Source organism: Ornithodoros turicata, chromosome 3 (assembly GCF_037126465.1).
Source record: "Ornithodoros turicata isolate Travis chromosome 3, ASM3712646v1, whole genome shotgun sequence".
Taxonomy (NCBI): Eukaryota; Metazoa; Arthropoda; class Arachnida; order Ixodida; family Argasidae; genus Ornithodoros; species Ornithodoros turicata.
Window position 1 is genome coordinate 1,908,959 of NC_088203.1, and position 18,636 is coordinate 1,927,594.

General features: G+C 47.4%; 2 protein-coding genes across 3 annotated transcripts in view; one reads left to right on the forward strand and one right to left on the reverse strand.

Annotated features, from left to right (window-relative positions):
* The first annotated feature begins 5,317 nt into the window (after positions 1–5,317).
* Positions 5,318–18,636, forward strand: part of LOC135387709 (glutamate receptor ionotropic, kainate 5-like) — a 72,212-nt gene continuing 58,893 nt past the window's right edge. The window contains exons 1-2 of the mRNA XM_064616807.1: positions 5,318–5,539; positions 8,920–9,155. The gene's annotated coding sequence lies outside the window, so the exon portion shown is untranslated. The remainder of the gene's footprint in view (positions 5,540–8,919; positions 9,156–18,636) is intronic.
* Positions 10,274–18,636, reverse strand: part of LOC135387823 (endosome/lysosome-associated apoptosis and autophagy regulator family member 2-like) — a 37,006-nt gene continuing 28,643 nt past the window's right edge. Inside the window, exons 9-20 of one of the 2 annotated variants that reach the window (XM_064616973.1) lie at positions 17,988–18,205; positions 16,982–17,049; positions 16,727–16,924; positions 16,330–16,551; positions 16,139–16,268; positions 15,927–16,036; positions 15,767–15,843; positions 15,668–15,713; positions 14,864–15,050; positions 14,600–14,811; positions 13,616–13,794; positions 10,274–12,405 (exon numbers count right to left, since the gene is read on the reverse strand). In XM_064616973.1, coding sequence (XP_064473043.1) covers positions 12,383–12,405; positions 13,616–13,794; positions 14,600–14,811; positions 14,864–15,050; positions 15,668–15,713; positions 15,767–15,843; positions 15,927–16,036; positions 16,139–16,268; positions 16,330–16,551; positions 16,727–16,924; positions 16,982–17,049; positions 17,988–18,205 — 1,670 coding nt within the window. In that variant the 3' untranslated portion in view covers positions 10,274–12,382. Of the gene's footprint in view, positions 12,406–13,610; positions 13,795–14,599; positions 14,812–14,863; positions 15,051–15,667; positions 15,714–15,766; positions 15,844–15,926; positions 16,037–16,138; positions 16,269–16,329; positions 16,552–16,726; positions 16,925–16,981; positions 17,050–17,987; positions 18,206–18,636 lie in introns of both variants that reach the window. The other variant, XM_064616972.1, reaches the window with a different exon arrangement.

Sequence of the window (18,636 nt, forward strand, 5' to 3'; positions counted from 1 at the left end):
GTTCCTCCTGAAGTCTGCCCAGGATGCATGCTAGCCCTCCCCCCTGTCCTCCTTTCCTTCCTCTCTCATTCTGTGCACGTCTGCATGCCACAGTTGCTTTGCTGCGCTAACACGGATCCTAATTGAAGACGACACCGACAGGAGGGGAACAAGGAACCAGAATATTCTGGACATGTTTTAATCCTACTAGAAACCTGTTTTGAATAGTATATTTCCCCTCCATAATGCTTGGAAAACTCTTTTTAAATGGTGCGCAGCTTCCCCATGTGCATATTGAATATAATCCCCACTCTTGCTTACTATCTAAGCCCCTGTCCTTCTCTTTGGCCGGTTCTTTACCGGCTTTAACACCCGACTGACGACATCATAGATATAGGCGCTCTGGGAAAGCCTGCCTGTTCTAGTCTATATTTTTTTTAGACGGTGCGCGGCTTTATGTACATATTGAATAATCCCCATTCTTGCTTACTATCTAAACCCCTGTCGTTCTCTTTTGGGTTCTGTACCTGATATTATACCTGAACTTTCTAAAAAAAAACACGTGGTGGATTTGAACAAAATTTGTGGCGTTTGTATATACTGAGCACCCAGGCTGTCAAACGAGCCAGCAGTATAAAATTGTATGCCTGCTGCTTTACAGTACCTTTAATCGTTTGAATAATTTTAATAACATCACCCGAGTTTTTCACCTCAAAAGGATCTTCGACATTTACCAAACCTAATTTTTCTTGAAGGAATGTACTAACAAACCCCTCTAACGAACCATTTTCCCGACACAATCGTGCGGAACAGGAACCCAAAAAGAAAGCCTTTAAATACTGTCCCTGAGTCTTTTTTTTAAACAGAGTTACATATTTTTCCAAACCTACTTCCTGAAACCATTTCCTAGATCTTTCCTTTGATTTGATTTATTGGTTCATTAACACAAAAACCGTAATACACAATGCTCAAGGTATCGTGGCGGAAACAACGGGAATGCTCCCCCAAGAACACAATGACCTCCTAGGTACGTCCGAGGAAAGTCATCAGCGGACAGGGATAACATCCCCAGGACTTCCCTACCAGGTCCTCAATTTGTTAGAAATGTGACAAAGTGAGACTCCCCGTCATATCCTCAGGACCTCCTATGGGAGCTACCAAATGACGCGGCTAGTACAGTTCTGGGAGCAAGCAGATACCTTAGGGAATTATTTATTTTGGGAACTGAGGGCACATTTGCAGCACCCAGTCAGCGTGTGTGTGTTTTTTATATATTTTCGACCTCGGTCACCAGCTACCATTCGTGGTTTCTCATCTGTATTTCGTTCAGCGTATTTCTCATCACAAACAATGAGTGTCACAGTTTAAAAGGCAAAAAAAGAGAGATATATAAAAGGCCCCTAGGTCACTAAAACCTGCGAAACCACTTAGAAAGGCATATGATGCAGCAGCATCTCCTTTCCAAGACTGAACAGATACAAGTTATTTCTTGTCTTCCGAACTTCAGCAGATTCGGGAGTCCTCTTCGCATCTCAGTCAAAACAAAGGGTGATGTATCTAAGTTTAACTTGATTTCGCACATAACCAACAATGAAGTGAGAAATTCCTTGGAGTATTAAATCGCTATCAAGGTAGTGTCCGAGTTTCTTACTTCTTTGGTTTGATGCATGCATAGTAAGTGAAGCTTGAGCAGTGAAACGCTATTATTTTTTGTCTCTTCGGAAATAAAAGGCTCCGTACAACCTCCTGCCAGGGACCCTTTGCGGACACTCATGCAACAAGACCGCAGTGAAAGGTCTAGGAAACTGTATTTTAGTGCACGTCAAACGCTGCACATGGACGGATTCCTTTAAAATCCGACGATCAGTATTTGCGCCCCTATATCTCTTTATTTTTTCTTCGTTTTTTTTAACTTATGCATGATCACTCCTTCTTTGATTGTATTGGGTAATGAGAAATAAATCGGGAAGTTGATTACAGGCTAGCAGGTATTAAAATGCACAACGCAGTATTAAAATAATTTACTTCTCCTGTGCTTGTCCTCCGGTTGACGACCGCAGGATGTACGCAAATGACAATCACTGGAAGCACCTATGATGACAGCCTGTGGACCTCCTCCGTTCATCCCATCACGGACGAGGACGTGATGACACTTTGAGGACATCCTGAGGACCGCGTGTGTTCTTGGGGTCCCTGTTGAAGTTCCATTTAAAGTTTTTCAAGTTTGAGTTAAAGTTTCGAAGTTTTTGAAGTCCTTTAGACCCCTACTCTGCCTCCCTTTGACAAGTTTTTCTCAATAGACCTCTACCTGTTTGTAAACAAATGACGTCATAATGTTCGACAGCGCCACGAGTTTGGTAGACTGGAACTACGTTCAATGCTAGTGGCGAACAGGTCGCGCCCGAAAGCCACGGTCTTGAGGGGATTACGATGGTCTCTGAAAGGGACGCGACATTCGGTCCTAGTTTTCTTTCAATAAGAGGCAGGGAACAATTGCCCATTCGTGGAACCCAGGTCTCCCCTTCCGATCTGTTTTGGTTTCGGTGTGTCTACCAAGCAGTGTTGTACCCGCTACCCGAAAAAGGTAGCGCAATACCGATACGCGCTACCTGAGCAAAAAGTAACGAAATCCCGATATCGTTACACGTACCTAAAAGTAGCGGAATACCGCTACCGTTACCCGTAAAAAGTAACGCGATACTTCGTGCGCTACTTTTTAGGAAAGAAACAAATCGTATCGTTGATGATGTACTTCAAACGTCTTAAAATAATAAAATAAAACAATATCTCAAAATAATAAATCGACGTCCAATGGAGGTTACACGTAGGTTGCCTGAAGGCTAAAATTTTGAAAACCGTATTTTTACAGATTTACTAAAGCCTACTCGGTATCCTGCGTATCTTTTTCTCTTCCTCTAAAGCAAATAAAGCACAAAGCAAGTCTACCGATAAAAGGCTCAGCAGCTTTGTCACAAAAAGAACTCGGATTGCCCGGAACGAGAAGTTAGTAAACATACCATGGTGTGCTATTTCAAATTGGACGTTGACTTCCTTGACGCACAGATAAAGCTTTCCCACGGAGGCGCATAGTAGACATCTGAACACCACGCTACTGTTTTGTACTGTAGCAGGCAATGGCCCCTCCATTGCAGCGGACAAGAAATGGCAACTGTCAAGCACCTGAGCGTACGTGGTGCAATGTCATGTGGAATGTCATGACTCATAGCTAGCGATGACGGCTCCAGAATGGAGTGACGTCAGTTTGCAGACAACTCCGACAATGCACCAAATCTTCAAGAAGGTTCATCCCAAATAGGGAACACGTGGAGGACACATCCTCTTTGTAAGATAACGGCCTCTGTGCCCTCCTTTCGGCTATTTGCCCGGTCTTTCCAGAATGAGTTGTGATATCGGGCAGCTTGATCGAAGGCAGGCAGAGTGGAGGTTTGATGATTGGTCGAAGTCGAGTTGCCGGGAACACCAGCTCGGAAAATAGCGGTAGCGCTCAAAGATTGCGCTACCGCAAATTTCTAGCGGAAGTACTTCTTTCGTTACCAGTTTAAAAAAGTAGCGCGATCTCTACTCCGCTACCGAAAAAAGTAGCGGATACGGTAGCGCCGTTACTAGTAGCGGCGCTACGTACAACACTGCTACCAACGTCATGATGACCAAGAGAGATGACGCACCCCGAAAGTCGCTGGATTGGTAGGGCCCTGGACCGGTAATCCAGAAGATGTGGGTTCGATCCCTAAAGCTGGCTAACCTTTTCAGTGACTTTCATCTTTCATTGTCATGATGACGTTTCTCGGGTAGAGGTTTATTGCTTGTCTTTCTTTTTTTAATCACAACTGAAATTGCGGTGAAATAGAGACGCGGGGCGACGCCTGGTGGGAAACAATCACCTATATGTCGAGCAACAGTGTCTTTTGCCACATAAGGGCCAGTTCTCACTTGGCGACGCCCGACGCGGCGTCGTTAGCGGGCGGCGGAAATAGACGCGCATTTCCGGAGTCGGGAGAGGAGAGGGTCGAGCCGAAAAAACTGCTATGTCGAACTTCTGACGTCGGTGAGAGCTGCCGAGAGCGACAGCTGGCGACCAATTAGGTGACACAGAAAGGCCACGCCCCCTGGTTTTTCGTCTGCTTTGGACGACGGAAGGCCACTGTGGTGGGAACATGAAACCTCTACTTCCGCCGCCCGCTCACGACGCCGCGTCGGGCGTCGCCAAGTGAGAACTGGCCATTACTACCCGATTTGTGCACCACGAGAAGGTGGTAGTGACTACCCTTTAACTCGCCTCTATACCATATTCTTGGTTAGCTTGGTTAGGAAAACAGAACAAAGAGAGCGTGAAGGCTTACATGATCGTGTAGGCCGTTCATACATCAGTTAGCAGTATTCAAGCTCTAGAAAAGGAAATCATCTCCCCCTTCCCTCCCTGCCGAGTCGCCATCCCCAAGCAGGCTGATCGCGCTTTCCACCAACATCATCCTCCCCCCGCACCTGCGACGTGATTACAAAGGACACACCCCATTCATCCACCAGGGGGCCGAAGTCGACTCCAGCCAACACCTCATAGACAGCATCAGGCCTGCGCCCCACGTGACACACGAAGGCCCGTTGTCCCTGCTGTGGACGCTGCTATGTACGTCAATGAAAGAGCGAACAAGAGAAAAGCTCTAAGCAGCTCGCAAAGCTCACGCAGGCCTTCTACTATCTAGGAGGTGTTGCCAGTGTTGCTCCGGCGCACGTGTACATTTCCTCATTTCTGTGTGTTGCGGATCCAGGGGGTGCCTCTTTCATATGGCTGTCGCCTATCTATAGGGAGTTCTAGTACAGGTTGGTACAAAAGTTTACGGAACACGCGAGCGGCGTCTTTTTTCTTCGGTGCGACACCCTAGCGGCTGGCGGAAGCGGGTGAGTTCACTGCTTCGGAGGGGTGGAAGCATGCGCATTTAGCGACACACAGTGGGGGGTTCCGGTGTCGCTCTGGTGTGTCCGGGAACTGGAAGCTACCGCTGTGTGTCGCTAACAGCGCGCGCTTCCACCCCTCCGAAACAGTGAACTCACCCGCTTCCGCCAGCCGCTAGGGTGTCGCACCGAAGAAAAAATACGCCGCTCGCGTGTTCCGTAAACTTTTGTCCCAACCTGTACATCAGAAGGAACACTTCGAAAACAATACGATCAGTGAAGTTATCAAATAGAAGATTAGCAATGTGGTGTCACCAACTTAAAAAAAAAAAAAGGCGATTGGCTTATCATGTTGTCGGAACTGTTATCGTGAACACTTTCTGATGTCGCTTGTTTCTTCTTCGCTTTTCGGTAGGAAAGTGAGGCTCGAGCCGTGCAGCTCTGATGTCCTCGTGAATCACTTGTCTCGTGCTGGGTTACCCGATGTCATACCACGTTCGAACTGGAAGGTACGGCGACATTTTCGACTGGAGTACAGGACCCCACACGATTCCGAGATGCGTTTGGAAGAACAGTAGCCGTGCTCTTCGAAGCCTAAATGGTGAAGCTGGAAAACTTGGCGGCTCTCTGGTGATCGCTTCGTGAGCAGGTATATATGCAACGCTATGCCATCGTTCAAAACCCCAGATCTCAAAATTCACAATACCAAGATCTCCAATTGCAAAATCGAAGTTCATATCTGCGAGGTCTGAGAATGACCGTGGTTCAAAGTTGGATATCATTGAGCAATGTGCCAGCCTCGTGCGTTTTCGATGTTCACCGAAGCCATTAATCAAAATGCACATTTTATGGACGGTTAGGCTTAACAGGACGGACGCGCTGGAACAACACAAAACGAAGCCACATCGGTTAGTTTATGGTCATGAGAATATACGATACAAGCATATCGAATCGAGTCGAAACCGGACACAAGACGATACGCCACCGTTTACAAGGATGCGCATCGAGTCCAGACCGAAGATGGCGCCATGCAGTGTCATATCGGAAAGTTAGAGGCGCACTTCTGCAAATACTGCCGTTTCCGGTGTCCCGCTACCTTCGCAACGAACGCAAAACGTCGAAAAAAACGTAGCATCCAAGCCCCATTTTCAAGCGTACTTCAGTGTGACCTCTGCTCTACGGCTACAAGCCCTGCTGCTTGTGCCAGTGTAGATATCAAAAACGGAACGTGGCGCAGGGAACTCCATAATATCACAATTTTGCAGTGTTGCACCCGCTACCCGAAAAAGGTAGCGCAATACCGATACGCGCTACCTGAGCAAAAAGTAACGAAATCCCGATATCGTTACACGTACCTAAAAGTAGCGGAATACCGCTACCGTTACCCGTAAAAAGTAACGCGATACTTCATGCGCTACTTTTTAGGAAAGAAACAAATAGTATCGTTGATGACGTACTTCAAAGTCTTAAAATAATAAAATAAAACAATATCTCAAAATAATAAATCGACGTCCAATGGAGGTTACACGTAGGTTGCCTGAAGGCTAAAATTTTGAAAACAGTTTTTTTACAGATCTACTAAAGCCTACTCGGTATCCTGCATATCTTTTTCTCTTCCTCTAAAGCAAATAAAGCACAAAGCAAGTCTATCGATAAAAGGCTCAGCAGCTTTGTCACAAAAAGAACTCGGATTGCCCGGAACGAGAAGTTAGTAAACATACCATGGTGTGCTATTTCAAATTGGACGTTGACTTCCTTGACGCACAGATAAAGCTTTCCCACGGAGGCGCATAGTAGACATCTGAACACCACGCTACTGTTTTGTACTGTAGCAGGCAATGGCCCCTCCATTGCAGCGGACAAGAAATGGCAACTGTCAAGCACCTGAGCGTACGTGGTGCAATGTCATGTGGAATGTCATGACTCATAGCTAGCGATGACGGCTCCAGAATGGAGTGACGTCAGTTTGCAGACAACTCCGACAATGCACCAAATCTTCAAGAAGGTTCATCCCAAATAGGGAACACGTGGAGGACACATCCTCTTTGTAAGATAACGGCCTCTGTGCCCTCCTTTCGGCTATTTGCCCGGTCTTTCCAGAATGAGTTGTGATATCGGGCAGCTTGATCGAAGGCAGGCAGAGTGGAGGTTTGATGATTGGTCGAAGTCGAGTTGCCGGGAACACCAGCTCGGAAAATAGCGGTAGCGCTCAAAGATTGCGCTACCGCAAATTTCTAGCGGAAGTACTTCTTTCGTTACCAGTTTAAAAAAGTAGCGCGATCTCTACTCCGCTACCGAAAAAAGTAGCGGATACGGTAGCGCCGTTACTAGTAGCGGCGCTACGTACAACACTGCTACCAACGTCATGATGACCAAGAGAGATGTCGCACCCCGAAAGTCGCTGGATTGGTAGGGCCCTGGACCGGTAATCCAGAAGATGTGGGTTCGATCCCTACAGCTGGCTAACCTTTTCAGTGACTTTCATCTTTCATTGTCATGATGACGTTTCTCGGGTAGAGGTTTATTGCTTGTCTTTCTTTTTTTAATCACAACTGAAATTGCGGTGAAATAGAGACGCGGGGCGACGCCTGGTGGGAAACAATCACCTATATGTCGAGCAACAGTGTCTTTTGCCACATAAGGGCCAGTTCTCACTTGGCGACGCCCGACGCGGCGTCGTTAGCGGGCGGCGGAAATAGACGCGCATTTCCGGAGTCGGGAGAGGAGAGGGTCGAGCCGAAAAAACTGCTATGTCGAACTTCTGACGTCGGTGAGAGCTGCCGAGAGCGACAGCTGGCGACCAATTAGGTGACACAGAAAGGCCACGCCCCCTGGTTTTTCGTCTGCTTTGGACGACGGAAGGCCACTGTGGTGGGAACATGAAACCTCTACTTCCGCCGCCCGCTCACGACGCCGCGTCGGGCGTCGCCAAGTGAGAACTGGCCATTACTACCCGATTTGTGCACCACGAGAAGGTGGTAGTGACTACCCTTTAACTCGCCTCTATACCATATTCTTGGTTAGCTTGGTTAGGAAAACAGAACAAAGAGAGCGTGAAGGCTTACATGATCGTGTAGGCCGTTCATACATCAGTTAGCAGTATTCAAGCTCTAGAAAAGGAAATCATCTCCCCCTTCCCTCCCTGCCGAGTCGCCATCCCCAAGCAGGCTGATCGCGCTTTCCACCAACATCATCCTCCCCCCGCACCTGCGACGTGATTACAAAGGACACACCCCATTCATCCACCAGGGGGCCGAAGTCGACTCCAGCCAACACCTCATAGACAGCATCAGGCCTGCGCCCCACGTGACACACGAAGGCCCGTTGTCCCTGCTGTGGACGCTGCTATGTACGTCAATGAAAGAGCGAACAAGAGAAAAGCTCTAAGCAGCTCGCAAAGCTCACGCAGGCCTTCTACTATCTAGGAGGTGTTGCCAGTGTTGCTCCGGCGCACGTGTACATTTCCTCATTTCTGTGTGTTGCGGATCCAGGGGGTGCCTCTTTCATATGGCTGTCGCCTATCTATAGGGAGTTCTAGTACAGGTTGGTACAAAAGTTTACGGAACACGCGAGCGGCGTCTTTTTTCTTCGGTGCGACACCCTAGCGGCTGGCGGAAGCGGGTGAGTTCACTGCTTCGGAGGGGTGGAAGCATGCGCATTTAGCGACACACAGTGGGGGGTTCCGGTGTCGCTCTGGTGTGTCCGGGAACTGGAAGCTACCGCTGTGTGTCGCTAACAGCGCGCGCTTCCACCCCTCCGAAACAGTGAACTCACCCGCTTCCGCCAGCCGCTAGGGTGTCGCACCGAAGAAAAAATACGCCGCTCGCGTGTTCCGTAAACTTTTGTCCCAACCTGTACATCAGAAGGAACACTACGAAAACAATACGATCAGTGAAGTTATCAAATAGAAGATTAGCAATGTGGTGTCACCAACTTAAAAAAAAAAAAGGCGATTGGCTTATCATGTTGTCGGAACTGTTATCGTGAACACTTTCTGATGTCGCTTGTTTCTTCTTCGCTTTTCGGTAGGAAAGTGAGGCTCGAGCCGTGCAGCTCTGATGTCCTCGTGAATCACTTGTCTCGTGCTGGGTTACCCGATGTCATACCACGTTCGAACTGGAAGGTACGGAGACATTTTCGACAGGAGTACAGGATCCCACACGATTCCGAGATGCGTTTGGAAGAACAGTAGCCGTGCTCTTCGAAAGCCATATATGGTGAAGCTGGAAAACTTGGCGGCTCTCTGGTGATCGCTTCGTGAGCAGGTATATATGCAACGCTATGCCATCGTTCAAAACCCCAGATCTCAAAATCCACAATACCAAAATCTCAAATTGCAAAATCGAAGCTCATATCTGCGAGGTCTGAGAATGACCGTGGTTCAAAGTTGGATATTATTGAGCAATGTGCCAGCCTCGTGCGTTTTCGATGTTCACCGAAGCCATTAATCAAAATGCACATTTTATGGACGGTTAGGCTTAACAGGACGGACGCGCTAGAACAACACAAAACGAAGGCACATCGGTTAGGTTATGGTCATGAGAATATACGATACAAGCATATCGAATCGAGTCGAAACCGGACACAAGACGATACGCCACCGTTTACAAGGATGCGCATCGAGTCCAGACCGAAGATGGCGCCATGCAGTGTCATATCGGAAAGTTAGAGGCGCACTTCTGCAAATACTGCCGTTTCCGGAGTCCCGCTACCTTCGCAACGAACGTCAAAACGTCGAAAAAAAAAACGTAGCATCCAAGCCCCATTTTCAAGCGTACTTCAGTGTGACCTCTGCTCTACGGCTACAAGCCCTGCTGCTTGTGCCAGTGTAGATATCAAAAACGGAACGTGGCGCAGGGAACTCCCTAATATCACAATTTTGTTATCCCTCGGTGTAGCAGACGACGCAACTAGCCCGCAGCCGAACGCCCTCCCCATAATCCTCTCCTCTTCCCTCGATGCGCATCATCTGTTTACATGCACATATCGGCTAACTGCAGCAATAGACGCGGACGAGGAGTTAGAACACGGACACGGAGAACACGTTAGAACACGGAACATGTCCCTCTTGTGCATTACATGCACAATCTGAATGTGCATCAACCGTCTCCATCCACCTCTGTTTAGCAGATTGGATACGATACGTTCTCCTAGCGAATTGACCCGTTTACATGGGTGGATTCGATTCGACAACTCGACACGATACGCTTGCGTCGTATTCACGTAAACGCGGCTCTAGGATAGCTAAAGTTTGTTGACTACGGTCCCCGGGAGCGTTATGCAGTGCCCGCAATAGACCGTGTCGATTTGAGATCTTGAACCAAAGATGAACCGGTTTTTGTCTTCCAAGGCTGACGACGAGAGACGACAAGAGGACTAAAAGTAGCGTGGAAAAACGAGTTTATTTGCTAAGAAAACAGCGAGGCTTTAAGCTAGACATGCGACATTTACATCCCTCAAGGCCTTCTTTACACCTTTTATGGAGCCCCCTCAAACTTAGCTTCGAACCATAACGTGCAGAACATTTTTATCATCATGCACTAGTTTTGCAAGGTTCATGCGAAAAGGTCAGGTCCTTCTCAAAGTTTCTGTTGTCGACTTGTCGTTGTTCTTGTCTGCGAGACATGTCAAACCAATTACGTCCAATGTCTGCCTCGTCTTGACGAGGTCACAACCAATGTTGCGCATATCGAACTCTGTTATAACGATAAGATCTTTCGCCCTGAACAGCTTCGTTGCAGTTTTTGCACACACACAATTTTTCTTATAACTACAATCTCCTCCTGGTGACGCAGACAGCTCGTTCTGACCCAGAGGTGCATGAAGCATATATCCTACCAACACATCGCTATAGGTGACTCCCATCATCGCTACAACCGGACTGACACCCTATGGAGTAAAATACCTCTTCACTGCGCGATGAGACGTTGCTCATGTGACTATCGCTCGGACTGAGCCGTCTGTGCGACCATGAACAAATATTCCACTCGGAGGAACAAAGGGAAGAGGAGTTTTACTTTATAGGGTACTCAGTCCTGTACATTTGGCCGTGGGCTAGAGAAAGCTGCTTTACCGACCTTCCTCAGACGAAAAAGCAGCCTAAATAAATGAGTATGGAACCTTATACAGGCCAAAACACAACGGGCGAAGGAAGACAAAAACCACGAGATATCCTCTTCACATGAGTTTTCATTACATATACTGCACACGAAGAGTAGTGCCTTTCCAAGTTGTGTCTCATTGAAGGCACCAAATGGAGGATGGCCCTTTTTCCACAAATATAGCCTTCTTAAGAAAATACGCTTCTTTGCACCTATTACATCGAATATCAGTCAGCAACTATGTACACAGGCATGGCCGGGACTAGATAAATATTTGGCGGGAAAAAGCAACAAACATTTGGTCTCTACCACCAACCTCTCTCGACCACAGTACTTTTAAAATAGTAACGTACTGCCCGCCAGCCGTTTTTTTTTTTCTATCTTTTCTTTTTTTTCCTACCCAGGGATATATCCTGCGTGTTTGAGGCACTTTGCAATATGCAACCTGTTTTAGCAATGCACAGCGTGTGCTTTGGTGTCAACTCACAGCGATATTGTTCTGCCGAGGCTGGTGTGCTGTTACAGATGTTTCAGTTTGCTTTGAACACGGCCTGGACCCCGTTCGATACCACAGGCTGAAGCTTAAAAGTTGCAATTATGGCGAGTTTTTCGAAAGTCGCGTTTATATGCACGTTGTCAGCCCCAACAGAGCGCCGGCCGCTGCAAGGAACACAACCGTTTTGATATCTGACGCATGGACGATAAGACAGGCTGTGCAGTGTTTTTAAGATATCGTCGAAGCGAGGGAGGCCTTGACTAGAAAGCGGCAATCACTATTTTGAACAACTCTTTTACATTGGCAGTCTAACGTCATCACTACAGAATACATCACTCTGCATTTGGTCACCGCCTGACGTACAAAAACAGTTGCACCTCCACATTTCTGTGTCCCCTATTTTTGCGTCTGCGGAATACGCGGTCGCTTATATTCACGTCGTACGCTATTTGTCTCACTTGAGTCACATGCAATGTCAGCGGAAATACAACGAATATGTCACAAAATGCGAGTGTATATTTACACAAAGTATGAGAATATGGTAATCTGCAAACACTGAAAATATGACTTAGTCGTCGTCTGCTGCATCGCAGAAACGTTCTCGCGAGAAATCTAAACTCACCCTGGTGAAAAATTTTGCGCTTTAAGATGACTAGCCTATACGATGATGACTTAGAGATCAGAATCACATTTCTTTTGTACAACTCTCGACAAGATTTGAGTTTCGGAATGTTTCGACAGTTTTGGAACGTGAGTCCACAGGAGTGTCATCTCAAAAGGAACACTATCGACATCAACATCATTCCTGTCATCTGCCTGTCGGGCTGTGTCCGCTGGGAGAGAAGAAAGGGTTCGCTTTCAGGACACCATCTCTCCTTTCGTCAGGTGGATCGTCTCAAAGGGGTGTCCCTCGCCACTCTGGAAAAAGAATTTGCACGACGTCACCAAAAGTGCCGTATATAATGAAACAGAGTACTACCAAGCAAGAAGCAGCCTTCTTGGGCATGCAGAAATAACGAAACACACAGCGAACAACACGCACGATGGAAAGCAAGCAACGGTTCTGAGGCTGAAACACACAAACAGACGAACACAGCACAAGCCTCAAGGAAAACATGAAACACGCGATTCGTCGGAAAGCAGATGCTAGCGTAGCTTTCATTGGTTATCGCACTCGGCCCCTCAATCGAGAGGTGCATGGTTCAAAATCCCGCCCGCCGCCCTCGGTAGCTCAGTTGGGAGCGTGTCCGCCTGCTGATCCCAAGATCGCGGGTTCAAATCCGGCCGAGGACGGTGGCAACTTGGTGGAATGGGGTCACCCATTCCGTTCCAATTCCATTCCTTTCAATTCCTCGGAATGGTCAATTCCCACTCCTGGAATGGCTTGGCAACCCAATTCCATTCCGTTAATTCCCTCAATAAAAAAGAAGGACCTGTAACCGTGGCAAGTCCAGCAGTGCTAGAGGAGATTGACATTACATTGACAGACAGATTGACAGCACAAAGGCAAGGTTATTTCGCTCTTGACCGTGTGCAGGTGCGGTGCAAAGGGCGCGAGGGCAGAAACCAGCACGTTGAAACCAAAACTGCCACCGGGACACCCAGACCATTCCATTCCAATTCAATTCCGGGCTCTGCTAAATCTGGGATGATTCCGGAATCATTCCAACTCCGGAATGGCAACTCCGCAACCCTGACTCAGACACGCCGTCTTCCGCGAGGGACGTTAAATACGGCGTGCCGTGTGATGAGCTTTCATCGCACGTTAAAGAACCCCCAGGTGGGCAAGAGCAATCCACAGACCGACCGCTGTGGCGTCGCTCATGATCGCAGTTGTGTCGCGACGTAAAGTCCCGAATTTATTATTATTATTATTATTATTATTATTATTATTATTATTGAATGCTGTCCTTTCCAGTTGTATTATAGATGTTCATTTGATATCCACGGGGCATTGGACGTGTCGCAACGACCAGCCTAGCGAATGGTAATATCTTAACGTGAGCACGACGTCGTCACAGAACGTAAGCGCACATGGTTGTATAGAAGGCACGTGTCTCAGGACAACTTACACATTAACGCATGCTGCAGAAAAGAAAGCGTTCCTACTACAACAAACTCACCTTACCACTGCCAATTCTGACTGTCCGAAACTTTTGTAGAAGTCCTTTCTTGTCTTGGCCATCGAAGACTCCGTTCTCAAAATGGTCTTCCTCGTCCTCTTCAATACCGCAACTCTCGGCTGCTGGAAGCTCGCCGTCTTTGCTTGAGCTCGAAGCCACGAGTTTCATGTACTTGTACTCCAGCCTGAAAAACGAGGAAAACGTCCGTTAACGACGATGTTCGTTTAGGTTACCCTATTTAAAGCGTCGGTCCGGACTCGAAACGGAATTATAAAGCTGCTCTCTCATGATTATTCCATACGATAGGGTTACTATCAATTTTGCAGTCAGTTACGCATGACTGACTTTCCTTGTCCATCTCCGTCTCAATCTGATCTCTCTCCATCTCGTCTATTTCGTCTGAAAGTTATTTTCTCTGTGTCCATTTTGAAACAAAAAATCTTCGGAACTTTGCTGAGTGAAATGTTGTATATACATCCTTTCCACATATGTATATCGCATCTCGAGCGTAACTTAGTTCAAGAGCGTGTCCAAGAGCCAAGGCAAGTTTCTCAATGAACCCTCAGATACGTGCTCTAGTAAGCAATAGACGCGGCTTAAAAAATCCCAGAGAGCGCCGTTTTGCACTATGGGAACTTGCTTATCAGAAAGGAGGAGAAAACTGTTTCGATTTCTCCTCTCTCGGCCCACTGTCCACGAGGTAGTTGAAAACGAAAGGTGAGGGACTGTTCTCCCAATTCCTCATGGCAGTAATCTCCCAGGATGCAACGGGTGCACAAAGAGCACCGGAATTTCCTGAAGTCGTCTATTGGATTGAAGTAATACCACCCCTGTTCAGACGCGACTAATATATACCTCAGAAGAACACGGACATACCCCAGTGATATTGTCGCTTAGGTCCATGTCTTGATCATCTGCTCTATGCCTTCGAAAACCCATCCTGATGCCTCCCAATCTACCAATGTACCAGTAACGTGCAAGAAACTTACTTTCTGTTTTTCTTCCAGAAATATACGAGCATGCCAAAAAGCAAAACTCCTAATCCCACTCCGATGCCAATGACGATCTGCAGCTGCCGAGGTATTACAGAGCACGGTTGACTCTTGGTCATGGTTTCTGTGGTGCCACCTCTAGGAATGCACCCTTGAGGCGATATGTAGTGCAGCGTCTGCGTTCCGCTCACACATTCCCCTTTGACGACCTGAAAGAGCCTTCTTTAAAGAGTCGGTCTATGACGCACAACTATCGCGCACCTCATAGTCTTGAGGCGTGCATATCCTGCAGGCTAACGCTGTGCTCCAGAGAAAGTGAAAGGTGCATCCGTCACACGTTCCGTCTGGACAAGACTTTGGAAGAGACACTGTGCCATTTGGACCGCCATTCTTGTCGCATCGTAACGTGATTGTTGTGGCGCGTCCTTTCTGGCAGGCCTGCGTAGGTCTAAAATACGCGCCACATCGTAAGATGCACGCCATCGTTATAGTCCTGCGTGTTCCACAATTTCTTCAACAACCCTTCAGCAGCAATGAGTGACTTACGGTCTATGGACGCTTTCTAATCCATGCCCTATGTCCATGTTCGACCAAAGTACACCCAAGGGGTGTGTGGAGGCGAGGTAGTTGGTGTACATTCATCGTGACTAAGCAGCACAAGGACGGGGACAAAGAACGAAGACAGGACGATTGCTAAGGGATTCTTATATAGGGGTGGGATTCTTCGTTCCTTGAGCTGCTTAGTCACGACAGAGTATACCCCCTTTTTCTAGACCCCCCCCCCCCCTACTGTCTACCCCATCTGCCGTCAATCACACTCTTAGAAATGAACTTCACCGCATCTGTGCACGCTCCTAGCCAACCATCATCTCGAATGATATGGTCATCTGCCTCCCGTTTTCAACAAATAAGGGAAGATAACGATATCACTTGAGATGATGATGGTGAGGTTCATTTTTAAGAGTGCATATATGACGTACTACCTCATGTCACAAGGCACAATTCTTATATCCCGCAACCCGTATTCCTTCCTTGTGTGTCTCCCCAGGCAAATGGAGCACTTACGCTGATGAGTAGTAATAAAAATGGATGTCTGGCTTCTGTCCAGGCCCTGAGGAAGAAAATGGAGTTATTCCGAGTGTTCGAAACAAGCGTTCAATTTACCAGGTTGGAACTCCTTGATGACTGATATATCGTTATAGGATGACTTTGTGGTGATCCCAATGAGCTCGTCCCCCAGACTGAAAAAAGTCAAATAACTATATAGACTTCGCCAGACTTTTGAACATTGGATGGATTGAATGGACGAGATATGTTATCGTACCTGACAGATTGTATGGCGAGTGGCGTGCTCATCTCACTTTGTTGCGACGGCACAATCGTCGAGCGACAGATTTGTGACGACACAATATCGCCAAGGTACTCGTCTTGCATCTGGAATGTTTCACAAACGACGTGAAATAAATAATCTGGTGATTAGTATTTAAAGACCCCCCCCCCCCCCCCCACGCAACTCCGAACGGCAAATGAACTCACGTGATAAGTGACGTTGTTGACGCACATGGCTACGGGCTTTCCGTGGTTGCCACAGAGGCTGACATTGAAAGCGTGATAATACTGAGTGCCGCTTGCCGTGAATAATTTGCGTCCACGGATTTCGAGAAATCTGCAAAATGACGGACCGTTTAGCTGCGTGCAATAAAACGACCGCGGTACGAGCCACTTACGACGGCAAGGTGTGGAAGTCGAATTCCTGTCCCTGCTGCAGGAAGACCTTGCAGTCGCTGTAGCAACTCTGTCCGTCCTCGCTACGAAGTCCCGGTCCACACGGCTTGCACGACTCTACGCCGTACGGAAGACGTTCTGAGACGTAAGTGTTGGGTGGACATTGTTGGCAGACCAGATTCTCTTTGTCTTGTATGTATTGACCAGGGCCACACGGAATACACCTGCGAAGAAAGACACGGTACTGATACTGTCGTACATGGATCTTTGGCATGTTCGCCATCCACTGGCTATGTCGCGAATACATGAGGACCTTCAGGTGTAAGGAAAGGGGTGTACAGCTCCTCCAGAATTCAAGGTTTTGTTGGTAGACATCTAGCGCGTGAAATGCTCATGTACCCTTTGGCCTCGCTCCCTTCCGGACAAGGAATGCATTTCTCGGCTCCTCCCGTGGCTGTATTTGTGACCCGGATGTCGTATATGAAGGCCGTGTCATTGGGAATCATCCGACGATTGGCCCTGGATGATGTTCCGTCGTTGGAGGACCGTTGGAAGGCCCAACTGAAGGTGTAGCTGCCATTCTGGATCACGTAATGACTGCAAAGACATAACTTTGCAATGTCAAACGTGTCACTCAGAATAGAATATCCTCACCTAAAATGTTGTTTCTCCTGTCGGCCAGTCCATGACTTGATAACAGATACCCCGCTGCGTGAGTTGGCCTGAAAAGCGCGGTGTGGAATTAATGAGATTCACGCTACACCTTCGTTAGAGCCCCTAGTGTTCCGCGGTATTGGTCATGCAAACTGCTGTTTCCATCAGAATCATGTGTTTTTAGCGGACTATTCAATAGAATACAAAATTATGTCAAGATTTCAATCGATCTGCGATATCTTCGGGGGTTAAACCAGATCAGTCACGACTACAGTACCTGACCAGTGACTAATACTACTGGCAGTTAATCGGCTGAACGTGCCGCGACGAAACAAAATTTGACGATAGGAATGCCCGGAGAGAAATTGTCAGAGTTGAGTCTAATATTCTTGGCGCACTGAAAAGTTACGAAAGGCCGGAAAAGCGCGCTGGACGAGTCGGTTAGCGATCTTGGGAGAATCCTGCTTCCTGCAACATTTTTTGCTTGCATAATGTAAAAAAAACCCGAGACTAGGGAACACGAAGGGACAGACACAACACATGTCTCAATGAGACTTCGTGTTGTGTCTGTCCCTTCGTGTTCCCTAGTCTCGGGGTTTCTTACATTATGCATCATCATCACCAGCTTGCTTGCTTCCTAGCCATTTCATTTTTTGCTTGTTTTCGTTTGCCCGCGGAATCCCGCGAATTTGTAAATCCCACTTTGCGGAAATGTTAATTTTCCAGCGCAGAAAGCTAGGGGCTTTAACCTTCGTCTATGCTCGTGAAGCACATATGATTGCAGTTTTTTGTGCATCCAGGTAGATCTTTGTTGAAAAACCAGGGAAGATGAACTCAAGTAGCGGGCAAAGAATTTGTATCGACACACACACTTTACGAACAAGGAAGAACGAATAGCTGAGCCGAGCTCCATCTAGGGACAACACAAAGACTCAAATGTCAAAAGACAAAAAGCAGGATATCTCAAAGCAGTAATCCGACGAATGCATTGCAATGGAGGACGTACCGCCATAAAGACCAACTCGCAGGCTCCTGTACAGTCCAGCTCAAAGGTGAATCCCACAGTACCGTACGCCATGGTTCTTCCACCGAAAACCACGTCCTTACTTCGGAAGCGCCCGACGTCCATGGATAAGATGAGATAAGCGTCGTCACCGTGGCCCTGGCCACTTTGAATAAAATCGCCAGAGGGCTTCCAGGCTGTGGCATTTCGGCAGCCGAACCCTATGGAAGAGATCCCAGCTTTTTTCACCCTCGCCGTCTGTACTGATACGGGGAGCACATTTCAGGTCATCCCCAAGAACACTCCGCATGATATTTTAGCAGTTAACTACATGTAGTTAAAATACTAGTTAAACTACCCGATTGTAGTTCAAAAGTAGTTATCAACTACTTGCAGAAATGTAGTGGCAACTACTAGTTAAACTACTATTTCGAGTAGTTAACTACAGTAGTTAGGTTACTGCAGGCGCCAACTACTTCCGATTTTGCCGCAAGCTTTACGGCACGATTCTGCTTCCGACTTTTACCTTGAGCTACTTGTTTGTTGAGAATGGAGGTGCAGAGCAATTGCGCCGTGCATGTGTACTAAATGTTCACGTTTAATGCTTGTCTAGTGAAGCCTCATTTGTTACGAAATAATAATTCTGCTAATT